This window comes from Phycodurus eques, chromosome 1 (genome assembly GCF_024500275.1).
Source record: "Phycodurus eques isolate BA_2022a chromosome 1, UOR_Pequ_1.1, whole genome shotgun sequence".
Classification (NCBI taxonomy): domain Eukaryota; kingdom Metazoa; phylum Chordata; class Actinopteri; order Syngnathiformes; family Syngnathidae; genus Phycodurus; species Phycodurus eques.
Window position 1 is genome coordinate 46,054,898 of NC_084525.1, and position 17,093 is coordinate 46,071,990.

Below are 17,093 nucleotides of genomic sequence, written 5' to 3' on the forward strand. Positions count from 1 at the left end.
ATCAGCGAGGACAGCAATCAACCGGAACTTCACTTTGCCGCGCTGCCGAGCTGCTATTTATCTCGGACAACGGAACAATCACGAAGCCATCAGGAAGCCGATAGCCCTTTTCCTACATGCCCTCTAAGACGGCCTTTAAGGAACCCGTGCGAGATGGGGGGTTAAAGTCCGCCATGTAGATTTGCCGGCTTTCCATGCCAAGCTTAAATTCTGAGACGCTTTTGTGTTGACAGCCACGGTCGCCGCGGCGGACGTCCTCCTGTTATTTGAAGCCGCAAGAATTCTCTCTTGGGTGACTTCTGCCTGTAAGGGCAAATAAATGTGCTTCAATTCGCCAGGAAGGCGGGGTCAAAGGCGATAAGGATATGGAGAGGAGACGAAATAACAGTAGGGCTGCCGCTATCGAATATTTTTACAATCAATTATTCTGTCGATGATTCCATCGATTAATCGGATGAAAATTTATTTTGCATTTGTTTAGTGCAAAATCATGCTCTCTTCAAGCAGAAGAAAAGGCCGGAGGCCAAAACTTCCTGTTATACTGTCACTGACCCTATCTACTTTATCTGATGCAGCTTACTCAAATCTACTACGTATTTATACTAAAAACTAATTTGAAAGCACTGTATCATAAACCGCGAGAATGTGACGTAACACGGTCCCTCCTTCGGGTGAAAGGGAGGTATTGATGTCACAGCTAATGTCGCTACTAGCTAGCACATTCCCTGACATTTGCGCATGCCTAGTTTGTTAAAAATGGACTGGTAGAAACTACAATTGTGTCAGGCTGTCAGCATCAAAGGGAAGTGTGCAGTTTCATTTTCGCCTGCCTTGGGAAACGTACTCCGCTGGCTGCCGCGAGCCTACGGGGCCCTCGGGTAGCTCGCTGCTCGCCGCTAATGCCGGCGAGCTAGCGCCGTATTTGACCATTTAATAAATGTTTGCATATTAAAGTAGTGATTGAACATGATTTTGTGATGGTGTCATGTTGATGTTGGTAACAACAGTATATGATGCAAAGCTGGAAATATTTTACATTTGTTTTCTTTGAGGAGAACTTTTGCTAATTATTTCTTTATTTGAGGAGCAACCTTCAAATTTTGAGGAGCAATTTTTTGCAGCTTTACCGCACAGGGACCCGAAGCAAAGGTTTTATTAAACAATAAAAGTACGACACTATAATGGGGGAGTTGAATGTAGGGATGCAGCTATCGAATATTTTAGTACGCGAGGATCCTACTGAAAATTCGATTGAACAATCGAATATTTGGATAAACTATATTTTCGCTTGATTGAAGAGCAATTATGACTACAAAAGAGAGAAAAAAAAGCTTTCACTTGATAACGTAGGACTAATTGGTTTCTTTTTTTACTTAATCAGCAGTTTTTATTTCTGAAATTCCCATTGTGCATAAAAGAAAAAAAGCATGAACAGCTAACATTTGAGCATTTGGTGACATATTACCTCATTCGCTGCCAGCCTTCCCAGTTATCATGGATATTTGACTTCATCTGATGTCGGCAAAACTCTCCTCTGTTTGGGTACGTGATGATGATGATGCTCCGTTTTTCTCTTCTCTGGCCACATTTGCCACGTTTTGCACCTACTTGACTTAAGGTTTTGCCACTTACAGATCATCAGATTGGCCACGGTTCACACAGCGGAGCACACTGTCCCGCTCATGTCCCGCAACGCGGCGTCATACTCGCGGAAGAGAAAGGTCCGTGTTACAACCGACGTGCTCGCCTTGCATTTCACTATGAAATGCTCCCACACTTCCGGCATTTCAGACTTTTTTCTCTCCTCAATTTGGCGTCGCATCTCGCAACCGCTGTCTTCCCGCTCCTCACCCGAATAGCTTGTAAGTGCGTTGTGTCACGTACAGCCCTGCGTGCGTCCGTCTCTCGCGGTAAGACTGTGAGTCGCAGTTTTGCTTCCCATTGTGTTTTTTGAGGCGCAAAATGCAAATTCTGGTTCGCAAATTGCGACGCGAGACCGCTTTAATTCAAGCAATGTGATGGTAATTCCAACTGCGGTCAGGACGGCATCCGATCGAGGAGTCGAGGTTGGCCGGCGGGGCTGCTACGGCCGTAGCGTTGTTGGTGCCGGAAGCCTTGATGAGTTGCGGAGGCCGGCTTCAAAACTCAAGCCTAACAATTCTTAGGGCGTTGAATCGATCACAACGGGACTGTTGTGTTTGTCCAGTCGCAATCGATTCGATTGACCTGGATGAATGAAAATATTCACAGGCATTGATGTCCAATGGTGTGGCTTATTTTTCAATGTTTTAACTCTGACGCCCCACGTACATGCACATGCGCACACGCACAAACACACACCAGCCCCTTTAGCAGCATTGGGGTTTTGTCATCTAATTTATGCGTCTTATTTGCCTTCATTCTCTGACCTTGACTATGTTGCACACATCACCTGATCTTTGATATTGCACATTCAATGAATACTTGTTATACTGTATATACCATCGTTTTATTTAGCTTTTCGTATTGATATTATTGGTACTGTCTTTGTAGCACCGCGGGCCTTTGAGTACTGTAATTTCAACCCTCTGTATATGTTACGCCTATTGAAGAATTGACAATAAAAGCACCTTGACCTTTCCTTCCGTTTTAAAGCCAAAACCCATCACTGACGGACGGAATTCAGTATTATAACAGAACCGTCGCTTCGATATGACGTAGGGAGCCCCGTGTATGTGATGTTTATCCAACATTTTTATTCTGTTTTGAAGGACAGCAGGAAATAAAGATGGATTCTTGGGAAGAGGCAATTGTTGTGAATTCACGATTAGAGTCTTGTGTAACATTACAGGTATATTCATGTCATTCCATTAAATTGAGTGTGGTGATATAAATTGACATATGTTTGTTTGCACACATTCTTACTGTATGTAGTAGAATCTATAAATACTGATGAATATACTTGAGAGCGGTCGTTATCAAACGTTATACCAAGTACTAGCTCCTAAAAATATTTTGCTCCCCAAGTACCACCATCATGATGTTAAACATTAAAATAATGTAGTCGGCCCAAGTGTTGATAAAAAAAAAAACGACAAGTATATTTATTATTGTTGTGAACATGAACACTGCACTTCAAGAAAATCAAAAAATACCTATGATTGAATGAAAAATGAATTGCACGATAAATATATAAATAATAACTAATACAATTTTGAAACTAAACAATTAAAGATTAAATGCAAATGTATTGTACTTAAATGTTAACTGTACTCATCAAATGTATTGCAGTTGAAAAGTAAAAACTGGATTGAAATAAAAAAGTTTAAACAGGCTGCATGCTCAGTTACAAGCTTCTTTCTAATATGTTTGATTGGATTTCATGTTTTCAATATTGTACATTTTAATTGAACTTCATTCAGTCATTCTTGCATACCACGAGAGAGAGCCTGCGTACCGTGAGAGTCACCGGTTTAGACGTTCCGTATCTCCACGATGAGTTTTCGAGGAGGTAGTCTGACTTGGAGCGGCGTTCCGATGTCCATTACCTGGTGAAAGTTTTCAGGAAGGCGCCTTTCGGTTTTGTGAGCTGCAATGTGGTGCAGCGGTGACTTGCACCTCTGTTGGCTGGCCACAAACATTGGTTTAGCTGTTCAGAGGTGCAGCAAAGCCATCGGGCCGACATCGTCACAATCGCTTCGTCTCGCTCCTGCTGTCCCCGACTTCGTCACAATCGGGTCATATCGCTCCGGCTGTCCCCGACATCGTCACAATCGCGTCATCTCGCTGCTGCTGTCCCCGATTTCATCAAAATCGTATCATCTCGATGCTGCTGTCCCCGACATCGTCACAATCGTGTCATATTGCTCCGGCGGTCCCCGACATCGTCACAATCGGGTCATACCGCTCCGGCTGTCCCCGACATCGTCTCAATCGCGTCATCTCGCTGCTGGTGTCCCCGACATCGTCTCAATCGCGTCATCTCGCTGCTGCTGTCCCCGACATCGTCACAATCGGGTCATACCGCTCCGGCTGTCCCCGACATCGTCTCAATCGCGTCATCTCGCTGCTGCTGTCCCCGACATCGTCACAATCGCGTCATCTCGCTGCTGCTGTCCCCGATTTCATCAAAATCTTATCATCTCGATGCTGCTGTCCCCGACATCGTCACAATCGTGTCATACTGCTCCGGCTGTCCCCGACATCGTCTCAATCGCGTCATATCGTTGCTGCTGTCCCCGACATCGTCACAATCGGGTCATACCGCTCCGGCTGTCCCCGACATCGTCTCAATCGCGTCATCTCGCTGCTGCTGTCCCCGACATCGTCACAATCGCGTCATCTCGCTGCTGCTGTCCCCGATTTCATCAAAATCGTATCATCTCGATGCTGCTGTCCCCGACATCGTCACAATCGTGTCATATTGCTCCGGCTGTCCCCGACATCGTCTCAATCGCGTCATATCGTTGCTGCTGTCCCCGACATCGTCACAATCGGGTCATACCGCTCCGGCTGTCCCCGACATCGTCTCAATCGCGTCATCTCGCTGCTGCTGTCCCCGACATCGTCTCAATCGCGTCATCTCGCTGCTGCTGTCCCCGACATCGTCACAATCGGGTCATACCGCTCCGGCTGTCCCCGACATCGTCTCAATCGCGTCATCTCGCTGCTGCTGTCCCCGACATCGTCACAATCGCGTCATCTCGCTGCTGCTGTCCCCGATTTCATCAAAATCGTATCATCTCGATGCTGCTGTCCCCGACATCGTCACAATCGTGTCATACTGCTCCGGCTGTCCCCGACATCGTCTCAATCGCGTCATATCGTTGCTGCTGTCCCCGACATCGTCACAATCGGGTCATACCGCTCCGGCTGTCCCCGACATCGTCTCAATCGCGTCATCTCGCTGCTGCTGTCCCCGACATCGTCACAATCGCGTCATCTCGCTGCTGCTGTCCCCGATTTCATCAAAATCGTATCATCTCGATGCTGCTGTCCCCGACATCGTCACAATCGTGTCATATTGCTCCGGCTGTCCCCGACATCGTCTCAATCGCGTCATATCGTTGCTGCTGTCCCCGACATCGTCACAATCGGGTCATACCGCTCCGGCTGTCCCCGACATCGTCTCAATCGCGTCATCTCGCTGCTGCTGTCCCCGACATCGTCTCAATCGCGTCATCTCGCTGCTGCTGTCCCCGACATCGTCACAATCGGGTCATACCGCTCCGGCTGTCCCCGACATCGTCTCAATCGCGTCATCTCGCTGCTGCTGTCCCCGACATCGTCACAATCGCGTCATCTCGCTGCTGCTGTCCCCGATTTCATCAAAATCGTATCATCTCGATGCTGCTGTCCCCGACATCGTCACAATCGTGTCATACTGCTCCGGCTGTCCCCGACATCGTCTCAATCGCGTCATATCGTTGCTGCTGTCCCCGACATCGTCACAATCGGGTCATACCGCTCCGGCTGTCCCCGACATCGTCACAATCGCGTCATCTCGCTGCTGCTGTCCCCGATTTCATCAAAATCTTATCATCTCGATGCTGCTGTCCCCGACATCGTCACAATCGTGTCATATTGCTCCGGCTGTCCCCGACATCGTCTCAATCGCGTCATATCGTTGCTGCTGTCCCCGACATCGTCACAATCGGGTCATACCGCTCCGGCTGTCCCCGACATCGTCTCAATCGCGTCATCTCGCTGCTGCTGTCCCCGACATTGTCACAATCGCGCCCTATCGTTCCGGCTGTCCCTGACATCGTCACAATCGTGTCATCTTGCTGCTGCTGTCCCTGATTTCGTCACAATCGTATCATCTCGCTGCTGCTGTCCCGACATCGTCACAATCGCGTCATCTCGCTGCTGCTGACCCCGAGATCGTCACGATCGTGTCATCCCGCGGCTGCTGTCTCCGACATCGTCACGATCGCGTCATCTTGCTCTGTCTGTCCCCGACATCGTCACGCTCGCCTGAGCGAGATGACGTGAGCGTGACGACGTCGGGGACAGACAGAGCGATATAACGCGATCGTGACGATGTCGGGACAGCTGGAGCGAGCGTGCGTTCTGTGCTGGCATTTCAAGGAGTAAGGTAAAGGTGGCAGTCGTGATCCACATTTGCCACAAAGGTTTCGGCTATTTTTAGGCAGCAGATTGTCAATGACATGCCTCCAGAAGTGGGAGCTCCCATTAATGAAGAATTCACATGACTCTTAAGTTCAAGCGGCATTTTACATGTCAAGTCGCTGGATCAGCACTGACTTTTGCTTGCCAAATTTTGTTCTCTGTTTCAATTGACCTAATTTGCTGTCCTTTTCCAAAATGTTGGCACAGGCAACGCTCTCTCTCACACGGAATTATCAGGCAGCTGTGCAGTGGCGACGGTATCATATTTGTTACCATGGTAAATATTCTTCCGGGAGGGTGTAAATCGTGGACTAGGAGGTCTACTTGCTATGCTAGAGATGAGAAGAATATTGTATGTGTGGGTGTTTGGATCATTTGTGAAAGGGACAACATCCACCCCCCTCTTCCTCTGGCCCTCCCCGCCACCTCTGTCCTTCTTTCGCTCTCTCTCTCTCTCTCTCTCCCCTCTCTCTCTGTGAGTCCCAGCCCCTAAAAGTGTCATAGCTGCACTTGCTCCTCTCTCTCTCTCTCTCTCTCTCTCTCTCTCTCTCTCTCACTCTCTATCACCGCCTTTCAGATCTTTAAAAGCCGGTGCTGTGCCGCGTCTCCTTCGAGCTCCGTTTGTCTCCTCTGACACTGCAGGAGACTCGGCCGGCAAAGCGCCAAAGATAGCTATCATAGAAGCGGGAGGGCGAGTGAGAAAAGGGAGAGACAGGAGAGGGCAGGCGTAGCTTCAGCCACATTCACCTGTCAGCGTGGAGAATTTGAGAAATGCCTTTGCTTTGCCTCTTGACTAGCGTTGTCTTATTGCTAATTGTTCAGTGTGGATCATGGACAGGGGCGAACCGTTTGGGCCCCTTCAAGGTCTGTCCTAGTTGTAGGGATCCGCCGGGGGCAGGGAGGCCCCCCAGGGAGCAAAACGTTGCCGGCGGCACGTCGGCGTTGGCCCGGGGAGAGCCCTGTGGCGTGTACACCCAGAGCTGTGCCAAGGGGCTCCGCTGTGTGCCCCCGCCACGGGAGCACAGCCCCCTTCAGGCTCTTTTGCAAGGCAGGGGCGTTTGTGTCAAGTACAGCAAGACCAGTCCCACTGAGAGGCCCCACCCGTCAGGTAAGATACGTGCCGATGCCTCCAGTTTGATTTCCTCCTTTATATGTGACCTATGCATTGTGCGTGCAAACGGACATTGTGGGAAGGCTTCAAGTGTGTGTCGCAGGTTTCTGTAAACGACATGCGATGCTCTGCAAAATGAAAGGCCAATTAGTGTACAGTATGGCATTTCAAGCAGTACGCATCGCAAGGGGGTCTCGCATCCTCTGCAGTCATTTGTCCTTTCTACCCACTCGCAAAAGACTCCAATGTAGTCGCAATGTTAGCAAGTTGCCGAAACGTACGGTATGTTACGTACGAGTAGAAACAATCCGATGAGCCGCATGTACGTGACTTGTAGGGTGTTCGGCGTGAATGTGAAGGAGTCAGCTACATCCTCATAAAGGAGCCTTTTATTGCAGTGGTCCGTTGTTAAACCAGAGACACTGCCGTGGGAAAAGGAAAGGCATCAGCGGAAACAATGTTTCTCACCACCCACGGATCGAACATCCATATTATCTGGGCTACTGTTTATTTGTTTTGTGCAGACACAGATAAACAGACTGTTCCTGCTGTTTGATGTGAACGAGGCAGATGCTTCCACATCACAGTCTAATACTGTATCGCTGTATCCTTTTCTCTCAGGACCTCATCCTTCACACAGTGGTGACATTGAAAAAGTAAGTTCTCTTATTCTATTCTAACCTGTGACAAGTGAAGGTGATACGCAGTCACCTGAATGACGCCTGACTGGGTCGAAGTAAAAAATAGGTGATGGATGTGTCGATTTAAGAAGGATTATTAGACAGCTTTGCTTTCACACATGGCATTATGGTGCATGATGTGGATGCTGCTATGCGGCAGATGTTATTGAGCACGACGACAATAAGGAAAGTTCTAAGCCCGCATGGAATGATTATAGTTTGACTTGAGAGGTTTGTTTGCAGGAATACAAATCATCCGGGATCATTGATCAATTAATCTGCTGTGACAAAGTGTCACAAGAAGCCTCCAAATAGTGACCTGAAAAAAAAAAAAACTCCAAACAAATAGAAGCATTGTGTAACAATACAGTTATATAACGTGCCGGCCAAACTTATAGTGTCTGCTTCTGACGGTAACGCTGTGTGAACACGTGACCGACGCCATGGAGCAACTCTGTCTAGCTTTGGAGTCTCACTCTACATTGCGTTTCTCAGGCACCGTGTCGCAAACTGCTCAACAGTGTCCTGAGAGGTTTGCAGCTGACCATCATCCAGTCTGACCGCGACATTTATGTACCGAACTGTGACACCCGGGGCTTCTACAGAAAAAAGCAGGTAACGATGGAAGCTGGAATTGTTGCCAATGCTGCAAGTTGAACACATTTGGGTGTCACACTGTGTGAGATAAATCATATTTATCCTTGGGGTCCCTCAAGGGTCAGTTCTTGGACCCCTTCTGTTCTGCCTGGACATACTACCCTTGGTTCAAATTCTTCAGAACTTTAATGTAGACTATCATATGCAGATGACACACAGTTATATCTAACAGTGTCTCCAGATGACTACAGTTCAGTCAAGGTGTTGTGTCACTATCTAAAACAAATAAATAACGAGATGAACCCAAATTTCCTTCAATTAAACTACAACAAAACCAAGGTGATTGTTTTTGGCAGGAAACAAAAGAGCATTGCAGTTCGTAAAGGTGCCATATTTTACCAAAACAACTTCTTTCTCATATTTGGGATGTCATATTGGTCCACGCCTTCCTGAGTTCCAGACGTTTTTATACTGAGAGCCCTCAAATGAGCTCATTGGAATTTCTCGAGCTTATCTACATCACAAGTGAAGATCTCCGCCGACCTCTCCGCTTTCAGAGCCGGCGCTGTCAACGTAACAAACACGTGTGCTCTCACAACACGGAGGCGACCAATCGCAGGAAAGGGGGCGGTCTTAACAAAATCTGGACAAAGTGGATACAGAAATGGGTCAGACAGAAGTAGCTGTCAGAGGGGCCTTTTCTGGACACTCCAATGACAAAACCAAGGCGTTTTTTGAAATGAAATTGACACTTTCATACTATGTTAGACAGTCACTATACGGAGGTCGAAATAGCCAAAATATGGGCCCTTAAAAACCAAAGACCAAGTCCGAAACTTTGCTGTACTGATAGATAGCGATTTGACTTTTAGCAGTCATATAAAATCAGTCACTAAAACAGCCTTTTACCAGTTGAAGAACATACCCAGAGTGAAGGCTTGCATGTGCCAAGCAGACCAGAATTTTAATATAATATATCAATAAATTTGCCTTGCCTTTAATGATCCCCAGAGGTGAAATTCAGGCGTTAGCGCAGTAAACAGGACACAACAGGGTGTTTAAAAGATTAGAATAGCAATAAATATATTTCAGATACCAAGCCGCCATTAAGGTAAATGAGCGTGTGTAGTCAAAATAAATTGTGTGACTAATCTGAGGTAATACATGATTCATGCGATCTTTTTTGGTGATTAATCACGAGTTAATGACTTTAACTTTGACAGCCCGAAATTTTATATTTTTAGCCGTAGCTAAAAAGCAAAGCGTGAAGAGTCTCTGTCGTTGAAATGCAGGAAAGCTTTCGCAGGGGATAAGGACCGACCGTGAGCAGCAAAAATCTGCGAATAATTGACACTCATGATAATTGCCATAAATGTTTTTGGTTTTTTTTGCAAAAAGAATTCCCTCAAAAAATGCAAATATGTGGGGCTTCGGGTCAAAACAACATGTTATGAGCGGGGGATCCGGAAAAATATACTGCAAATAAAAGTGGTGATAGCTTCCCCCCCAAAAATCTGTGAATATGCGGGGGTCAACTCTATACATTGTATTGTGTTTAGGGCCTCCTACCGTATTGAAGGTATCCCGCAATTTTGGAAAGGCAAAGTTTCAGTTACAGTTTTTTTTCTCCTTCACAGCTGAGCAGGGGGTTGGGGGGGGCAGTGCGTACACATGGAGGGAGGTTCGACATGAGACGAAGGAAATGAGTGACACCAGCAAGAAAAGGAAACGATTCAGTTTTCTTGATAATACAAAACCTGGAACAAAAATGTTGACGAAGATGCCAGTGTGTCAACTGGAAGTGTTGCTTACAGTCCCTTGTTTAGACACTCTTCTCCAAAACAGGGCAGATCATTTCCAGACAGAATTTCCAGAAGAAACCCGATCAACTCCTCCAAGCTTGAGGTACAGTGGGTACGGAAAGTTTTCAGACCCCCTTAAATTAATTTTTTACTCTTTTTTATATTGCTGCCATTTGCTAAAATCATTTGAATACATTTTTTTCCACATTAATGTACACACTGCCGGCACGGTGGACGGGGTTCAAATCCCGGCCCCGCCTGTGTGGAGTTTGCATGTTCTCGCCGTGCCTGTGTGGGTTTTCTCCGCACACTCCGGTTTCCTCCCACATCCCAAAAACATGCGTGATAGGTTCATTGAAGACTCAAAATTGCCCATTGGTGTGAATGTGAGTGCCAATGGTTGTTTGTCTCTACGTGCCCTGCAATTGGCTGGCGACCAGTTCGGGGCGTACCCCGCCTCTCAGCTGAGATGTTTCTATCTTGATCTCATCAGACAAGAGAATCTTATTTCTCCCCATCTTGGAGTCCTTCAAGTGTTTTTTAGCAAACTCCATGCGGGCTTTCATGTGTCTCATTTCTGGAGCTCAGCCACAGTGATCTTTGGGTTCTTCTTGACCTCTCTCACCAAGGCTCTTCTCCCCCGATTGCTCACTTTGGCCGGACGGCCAGTTCTAGGAAGGGTTCTGGTCGTCCCAAACGTTTTCCTTTTAAGGATTATGGAGATGGAAGCCACTGTGCTCTTAGAAACCTTAAGTACAGCAGAATTGTTTTTGTAACATCAGCCAGATCTGTGCCTTGCCACAATTCTGTCTCTGAGCTCTTCAGGCACTTGCTTCGACCTCACGATTCTCATTTGCTCTGACACGCACTGTGGGCTGTAAGGTCTTGTATAGACAGGGGTGTGGCTTTCCTAATCGAGTCCAATCAGTATAATCAAACACAGCTGGACTCCAATGAAGGTGTAGAACCGTCTCAAGGATGATCAGAAGAAATGGAAATAGCACCCGAGTTCAATATATGAGCGTCACAGCAAAGGGTCTGAATACTTATGGGTGTGATATTTCAGTTTTTCTTTTTTTAATAAATCAGAAAACATTTCAACAATTACGTTTTTTTTCTGTCAATATGGGGTGCTTTGTGTACATTAATGAGGGGAAAAAAATAAGTTAAATGATTTTAACAAATGGCTCCAATATAATGAAGAGTGACAGATTTAAGGGGGTCTGAAAACTTTCCTTACGCACTGTATCTCAATGCCAATCGTAACTGCACACAAGGCTTCTGCATGCTGATTTTTTTTCCTTTTGTTTGTACATAATTGAACTTATATTTTCTTGTTTTTGTAGTGATTCTGTTTTTTCATTTAAAATTTGTTTAGAAAAAAAGTTACAAGTTTAATTGTAAATACTGTTTTTTGTTCCCCCCCCCCAAGAGCAGGGATCACGAACATGGTGCCCGCAGGTACCAGGCAGCCCACAAGGAACACGAGTGGAACATTGTGATCTACTAAGTCGTCATATTTATTTAAACATAACATGGAACATGTTGAATAATGTAGCAAAAATTCTTTATTTTGTTTAAATATAAAATTGATTGTTTTCAATGGAAAAAAAAAAAAGATTTTATTTTCCAAAATGTTTCTAAATAATAGATTTTAGAGCTGGAATTGAAATAGCATGATAACGTGTTACACTATATTCCTCTAACTATTGGCTCACCTGCCTCGACTCCTATATGATCTGAAGTGACATCCCCTTCCTCATCAATTAAGTTTAATATGACTGCAGTTTTAACAGCTTAAACTCTTCTGGGAAGCCTTTCCACAAGGTTCAGGAGTGTGGTGATGGGAATGTATGACCATTTTTCCAGGAGCGCATTTGTGAGGTCACACAGCGATGTTGGACGAGGAAGCCTTTGGAGCTGAAATGGACGAGCGCATTCAATGAAAAGAGCCAACTGCCTCTCCAATACACACTTTAGTTCCTTGATTTCTCGGCCGTTTGCGCTCATTGTATGATTATAATGGAGCTACACTGACCGGGGCCATCCACTTCTTCCGATCGCGTCATGTTGTTTGGGGTTCAAAACAGTCTGAACACAATACGGCGTGTATGGCGCTTTCCGTAGAAGACCAGGGCTGGCAGTTTTTCCATTGCAGCGTGTCGGTGCAAGGCACGAGGGTCGATCGCCTGGTGCGCGACTGCGAGTCGCAGACCGGTATTTGCTGGCAATTGTCCAGTTCAGTCGCATCGGCCGTGTCTCTCGGTTTTTCTGAGGATAAATTGGCATGTACAGGCGCAACAATCCGTCGATTAGCATATTAATCGACAACTATTTTGGTAATCGATGAATCGTTTAGAGGCATTGTTTAACTTAAAATTCTGCAACTCCTTGGAATTTCAGCCTCTTGAGAGTAAATGTTCTCTGATTTCTGTAGTCCTCCGTGTCAGCAGACTCATATTTGTGTTTCATCAAAATAAGACATTTGCCAACATCTGCTTTTACTTTGGAAAACAATCATCAACCTTTTTCCGATTTTCTGATGGGTGTTCGGGACAAACCCAGGAACTGAATCCTTATCAATTCATGGAAAAAATGGAACTTATTGCAAAAATAATTGTTAATTGTAACTTTAATGCAAAATAAATGGATGGAATAATGGGCAGAAGAATGGTTTCTGAAACTATTGGCTAGTGGCATGAGGAAAAACAGGACTGGGGTCTACGGATGAGTCTATCGATTGAGGCCCGTTGAGTGGTGGTCCGCTCTGCTGTTGCACAATCTCTATTGCCTTTTGACGCCGCGCCATTTTCTCTGCATCTCTCACCTCTGGGTCCGTCCCGTCCTCTTAGTGCCGCTCTTCCAAAGGCACGCGGCGCGGCCACTGCTGGTGCGTGGACGAGCTGGGCACACCGGTGCCCTCGCGCGGCGGCGAGGACGGCGTCCTACCGTGCGACGGGCAGTGAGAGCCCAGCCCGCGCTATGGTTCTGCGCCTGGATGACGAGGAGGGAAGGAGAGGTGCTCGGGGGAGACGACGGGAGCTTTACCGTGGGCTAGACTACATGGATCGGCACCGCCTGGACAGAAGGTAGCAGGGAAAAAACAAAAAACAAAAAAAAAACCACTTCTGTCAGTCGTGAAGAAAGACACGCAGGGATGAGAACATCCGCGCCGACGTCCATCTTGTCCCGGCTGCCGGGTTACGGTCCATTTGTCTTTTTCGTCGGACGTTAGTTCCCATCTCAGCGGGCTGAAATACTGTTATGCGGGTGATGTGACACAATGCTTGACAAATGTGTCTCCCTCACCATCCTCTCAATCTCCCTCTCTCCAAAGATACACCGATCTCATTTGTTTTACATCCTGCTTTAGGCTTACAACCATACAAGCTGATATATTTGTATATGCCGTGTCTGAAAAAAATGGTCCAATGAAATCCATCCAGGACGCTTTATTCGTCAACTCGGTGTGGTGACTGCTTGTGGGCTGATTGTTTGTACAAATGTTGAACTTTTGTGCGTTGTGAAGCGGCAGACAAAAAGCGTACAGCTGTTATTCTTGTCAAAAAGTCGTAAGGTATATTTTTATACACCTCGATATATTTTATATATAAATTATTGCTTTATTTAAGGAACTACAGTATAATACCATGTATTTTTATATTGTTAGCTATTCCCTATTTTAAGACAGATTATTTGGTTTCATGTTGGTGGAAGTCTAATGCTTTCTGAAAAATAATTGTACATCATATTTTCTTTACACTTTTTATTGATGCTTTGAGAATGTCCATCATACTATTATGTTCTGCCCTTCCTAATACTGTGCTGTGCTTCTGATTTGAACAGGCAAGACACAAACAAGTCTTGCCAAATCCCTAAAAATCGTGTGTTAAGTGGAATTACAATTTTGCCATTTCTGACCAATCTTGTTGTGTCGATGTGTTACTGTGATGGATGTTTGCACACAAAGGACATGAAACATAATGATAACAAATACGGAAACGAATAAAACATACATTCGTCGGAGTCCTAGCACTGAGTGAGTTCTTGCTTCCTGATTCACAGCCACAGTTCGCAGCCGGGAGACAGAAAGGACACGAACGATCACATATGTGCGTCACGCTCCTCATACGCCACACGTCAAGGATTAGTTCTCCTCGTTGAAACACGCCTGTTTCCACGGTGTCTGTCCAAGCGTAAGTGAAAGAAGGCGCCGCGGGAAAGGAAGGGCAAGGGTGGTAAGAATTCTTCCAATCTTTTTTTGGGGCCGCTCGTCTGTGGTGTGCTTGCTCCTTCCTGGCTTGACAGAAAGTCCGTTCATTCATTCATTCATCTTCCGTTCCGCTTCTTCGCGGGCGTGCCGGAGCCTATCCCAGCTATCTTCGGGCGAAAGGCGGGGTACACCCTGAACTGGTCGCCAGCCCATCGCAGGGCTCATAGAAACAAACAACCATTGGCACTCACAGTCACACCTACGGGCAATTTAGAGTCTTCAATGAATGCATGTTTTGGGGACGTGGGAGGAAACCCGAGCGCCCGGAGAAAACCCACCCAGGCAAGGTGTTGGATCTATCTCGCCCAACACCTATAAAAATGCACAAAAGGAATGAAGACGCTTGGGTTTTTTTCTCACGAGGAGGGCGTATGGGAGATTGTTCAGATTACAGCCTCTCATCACGCTCTCAACAATCTCTCCCGTCGCTCCTGGATTTATTTGAAATAGGGAGGTTTTACAAGACATAACATACTACGCTTATAAGACACAACGCACAAAGTGGAGGGTTTCAAGGTGAAGACATGAGACCAACCCCTGCCACGTCCTTGGTCAAGGCGCCCTTCTCTCTGATGATTCCTGCTGAGTCATCTTCTTGAAGGCGAGACATCTTCCTTTCTCAAAATCGTCCATAATACTAATGCGACCTCAGCAAATAAATGATAACTTCTACAATTTATTTAACACACGGGGAGAGCATGCCGACTCCACACAGGCCAGGCCGGATTTGAACCCCGGTCCCCAGAACCGTGAGGCGGATGTGCTAACCAGTCGTTCACCGTGCCGCTGTGCTCCATTCGTCCGAGACCGAAACATTGCTCCTGTACCGCCTGCCACGTCCAAAACGTTGTGCTTGCAGCAAATCTTGATTGAGCCCAAAAGGGCAAACTTGACTTTTCAATGAAATCCAAAGAACATTGAAGTCCTCTAGTGGTTTTTATTTTTACTGCCAATATTCACTTTCTTCAATACTGTAGATTAGTATTTTGCATCCAAAAAACAACAACAAAAATGAATACACCTAGCTCTCCAAGTACCACTATTATGACCGAAAAATACAGAAGCGTCGTTAGGCCTAAGTATTCATCAAAACCCTGAAAAGTATATTTAATATTGTAAGCTACTGTACCATAGTACAATTTGAACACTAGCGCTTCAATTAAATATAGGGGGGAAATGTACTGAAATAATGATTCATTTATAATGTATTGCATATAAAAGTAGGCGGCACAGTGGACGACCGGTTAGCACATCCCCCTCACAGTTCTGAGGTTGCGGGTTCAAGTCCGAGTTTGCATGTTCTCCCCGTGCCTGTGTGGCTTTTCTCCGGGTACTCCGCTTTCCTCCCACATCGCAAAAACATGCACGCTAGGTTCATTGAAGACTCTAAATTGTCCGTAGGTGTGACCGTGAGTGAAATTGATTGCTCGTTTCTTCCTATGGGCCCTGCAATTGGCTGGCGACCAGTTCGGGGCGTACCCCGCCTCTCGCCGAAGTCAGCTGAGATGGTCGCCGGGATAAGCAGTTCAAAAAATGGATGGATGGATCATCCATTTTTTGACCCATCTATCTATCTATCGAGCTAGATAGATGGAAAGAATACTTCGAGGAGTTAATGAATGAGGAAAATGAGAGCGATGAGGAAAGTGTGGTGGACCAGGAAGTGGCAATGATTAGTAAGGGGAAGTTAGAAAGACATTCAAGAGGAAAAACAGAAAGGCAGTTGGTCCTGATGACATTCCTGTGGAGGTATGGAAGCATCTAGGAGAGGTGGCTGTGGAGTTTTTGACCAGCTTGTTCAATAGAATTCTAGCGCGTGAGAAGATGCCTGAGGAATGGAGGAAAAGTGTGCTGGTGTGGGTATACTTATTGCCCCCCGGCTTGGCGCCTGTACATTAGGGTTCACCCCGGTGGACGAGCGGGTAGCCTCCCTCTGCCTTCGGGTGGGGGGACGGGTCCTGACTGTTGTTTGTGCCTATCCATCAAAGCAGTTCAGAGTACCCACCCTTTTTGGTCTCCTGAGAGGGGGTGCTGGAGAAGGGGACTCCATTGTTCTGCTGGGGGACTTCAATGCTCACGTGGGCAATGACAGTGAGACCTGGAAGGGCGTGATTGGGAGGAACGGCTCGCACCCGGTACCCTTATCTTTTAAGACGCAAAACAGTCCTCTTTGAAGACCGGGACACTTGTTGTAAACCCAAGACAGGAAAACCCTAATATACCCTAATAAATATACAAATGGTTGAAGGAAGTCCTTTGATGAAGAACTACAAAGAAAAGATGGTTGGCTTGAATACAGATCTCCAAACATTTTGGCCCTCTCAAAGGAACTCTGACTTCGGTACTATTGAAATTCACTACACATGTTCTCCCCGTGCCGGCGTGGCTTTTCTCCGGGCACTCCGGTTTCCTCCCACACCCCAAAAAACATGCATGGTAGGTTAATTGAAGACTAAATTGCCCGTAGGTGTGAATGTGAGTGCGAATGGTTGTTTGTTTCTATGTGCCCTGTGATTGGC

At 46.3% G+C, this 17,093-nt stretch overlaps 1 protein-coding gene across 3 annotated transcripts; it reads left to right on the forward strand.

Annotated features, from left to right (window-relative positions):
- The first annotated feature begins 6,722 nt into the window (after positions 1-6,722).
- On the forward strand, positions 6,723-14,390 carry igfbp6b (insulin-like growth factor binding protein 6b). 3 transcript variants are annotated; one of them, XR_009769694.1, is made up of 5 exons: positions 6,723-7,219; positions 7,844-7,878; positions 8,398-8,517; positions 13,154-13,390; positions 14,367-14,390. XR_009769694.1 is itself a non-coding variant. In XM_061694443.1 (4 exons), exons 1-4 carry the CDS (start codon positions 6,883-6,885, stop codon positions 13,265-13,267), a joined length of 606 nt encoding a protein of 201 aa, XP_061550427.1. In that variant the 5' UTR covers positions 6,723-6,882; the 3' UTR covers positions 13,268-14,320. The 3 variants fall into 3 exon arrangements, 2 of the variants coding, with proteins under 2 accessions (XP_061550427.1, XP_061550438.1); XM_061694443.1 differs by lacking the exon at positions 14,367-14,390 and having other exon boundaries at positions 13,154-14,320; XM_061694454.1 differs by lacking the exon at positions 14,367-14,390 and having other exon boundaries at positions 12,171-13,232.
- The last annotated feature ends 2,703 nt before the right edge of the window (positions 14,391-17,093 follow it).

What these genes read in the sequence shown, in the direction of transcription:
- igfbp6b (XM_061694443.1), top strand. Translation starts at nt 6,883, where the DNA reads ATGCCTTTGCTTTGCCTCTTGACTAGCGTTGTCTTATTGCTAATTGTT. An exon ending in TGAGAGGCCCCACCCGTCAG is followed by an intron (nt 7,220 to 7,843) that starts GTAAGATACGTG and finishes CTTTTCTCTCAG; the next exon opens with GACCTCATCCTTCACACAGT. An exon ending in GCTTCTACAGAAAAAAGCAG is followed by an intron (nt 8,518 to 13,153) that starts GTAACGATGGAA and finishes CCGTCCTCTTAG; the next exon opens with TGCCGCTCTTCCAAAGGCAC.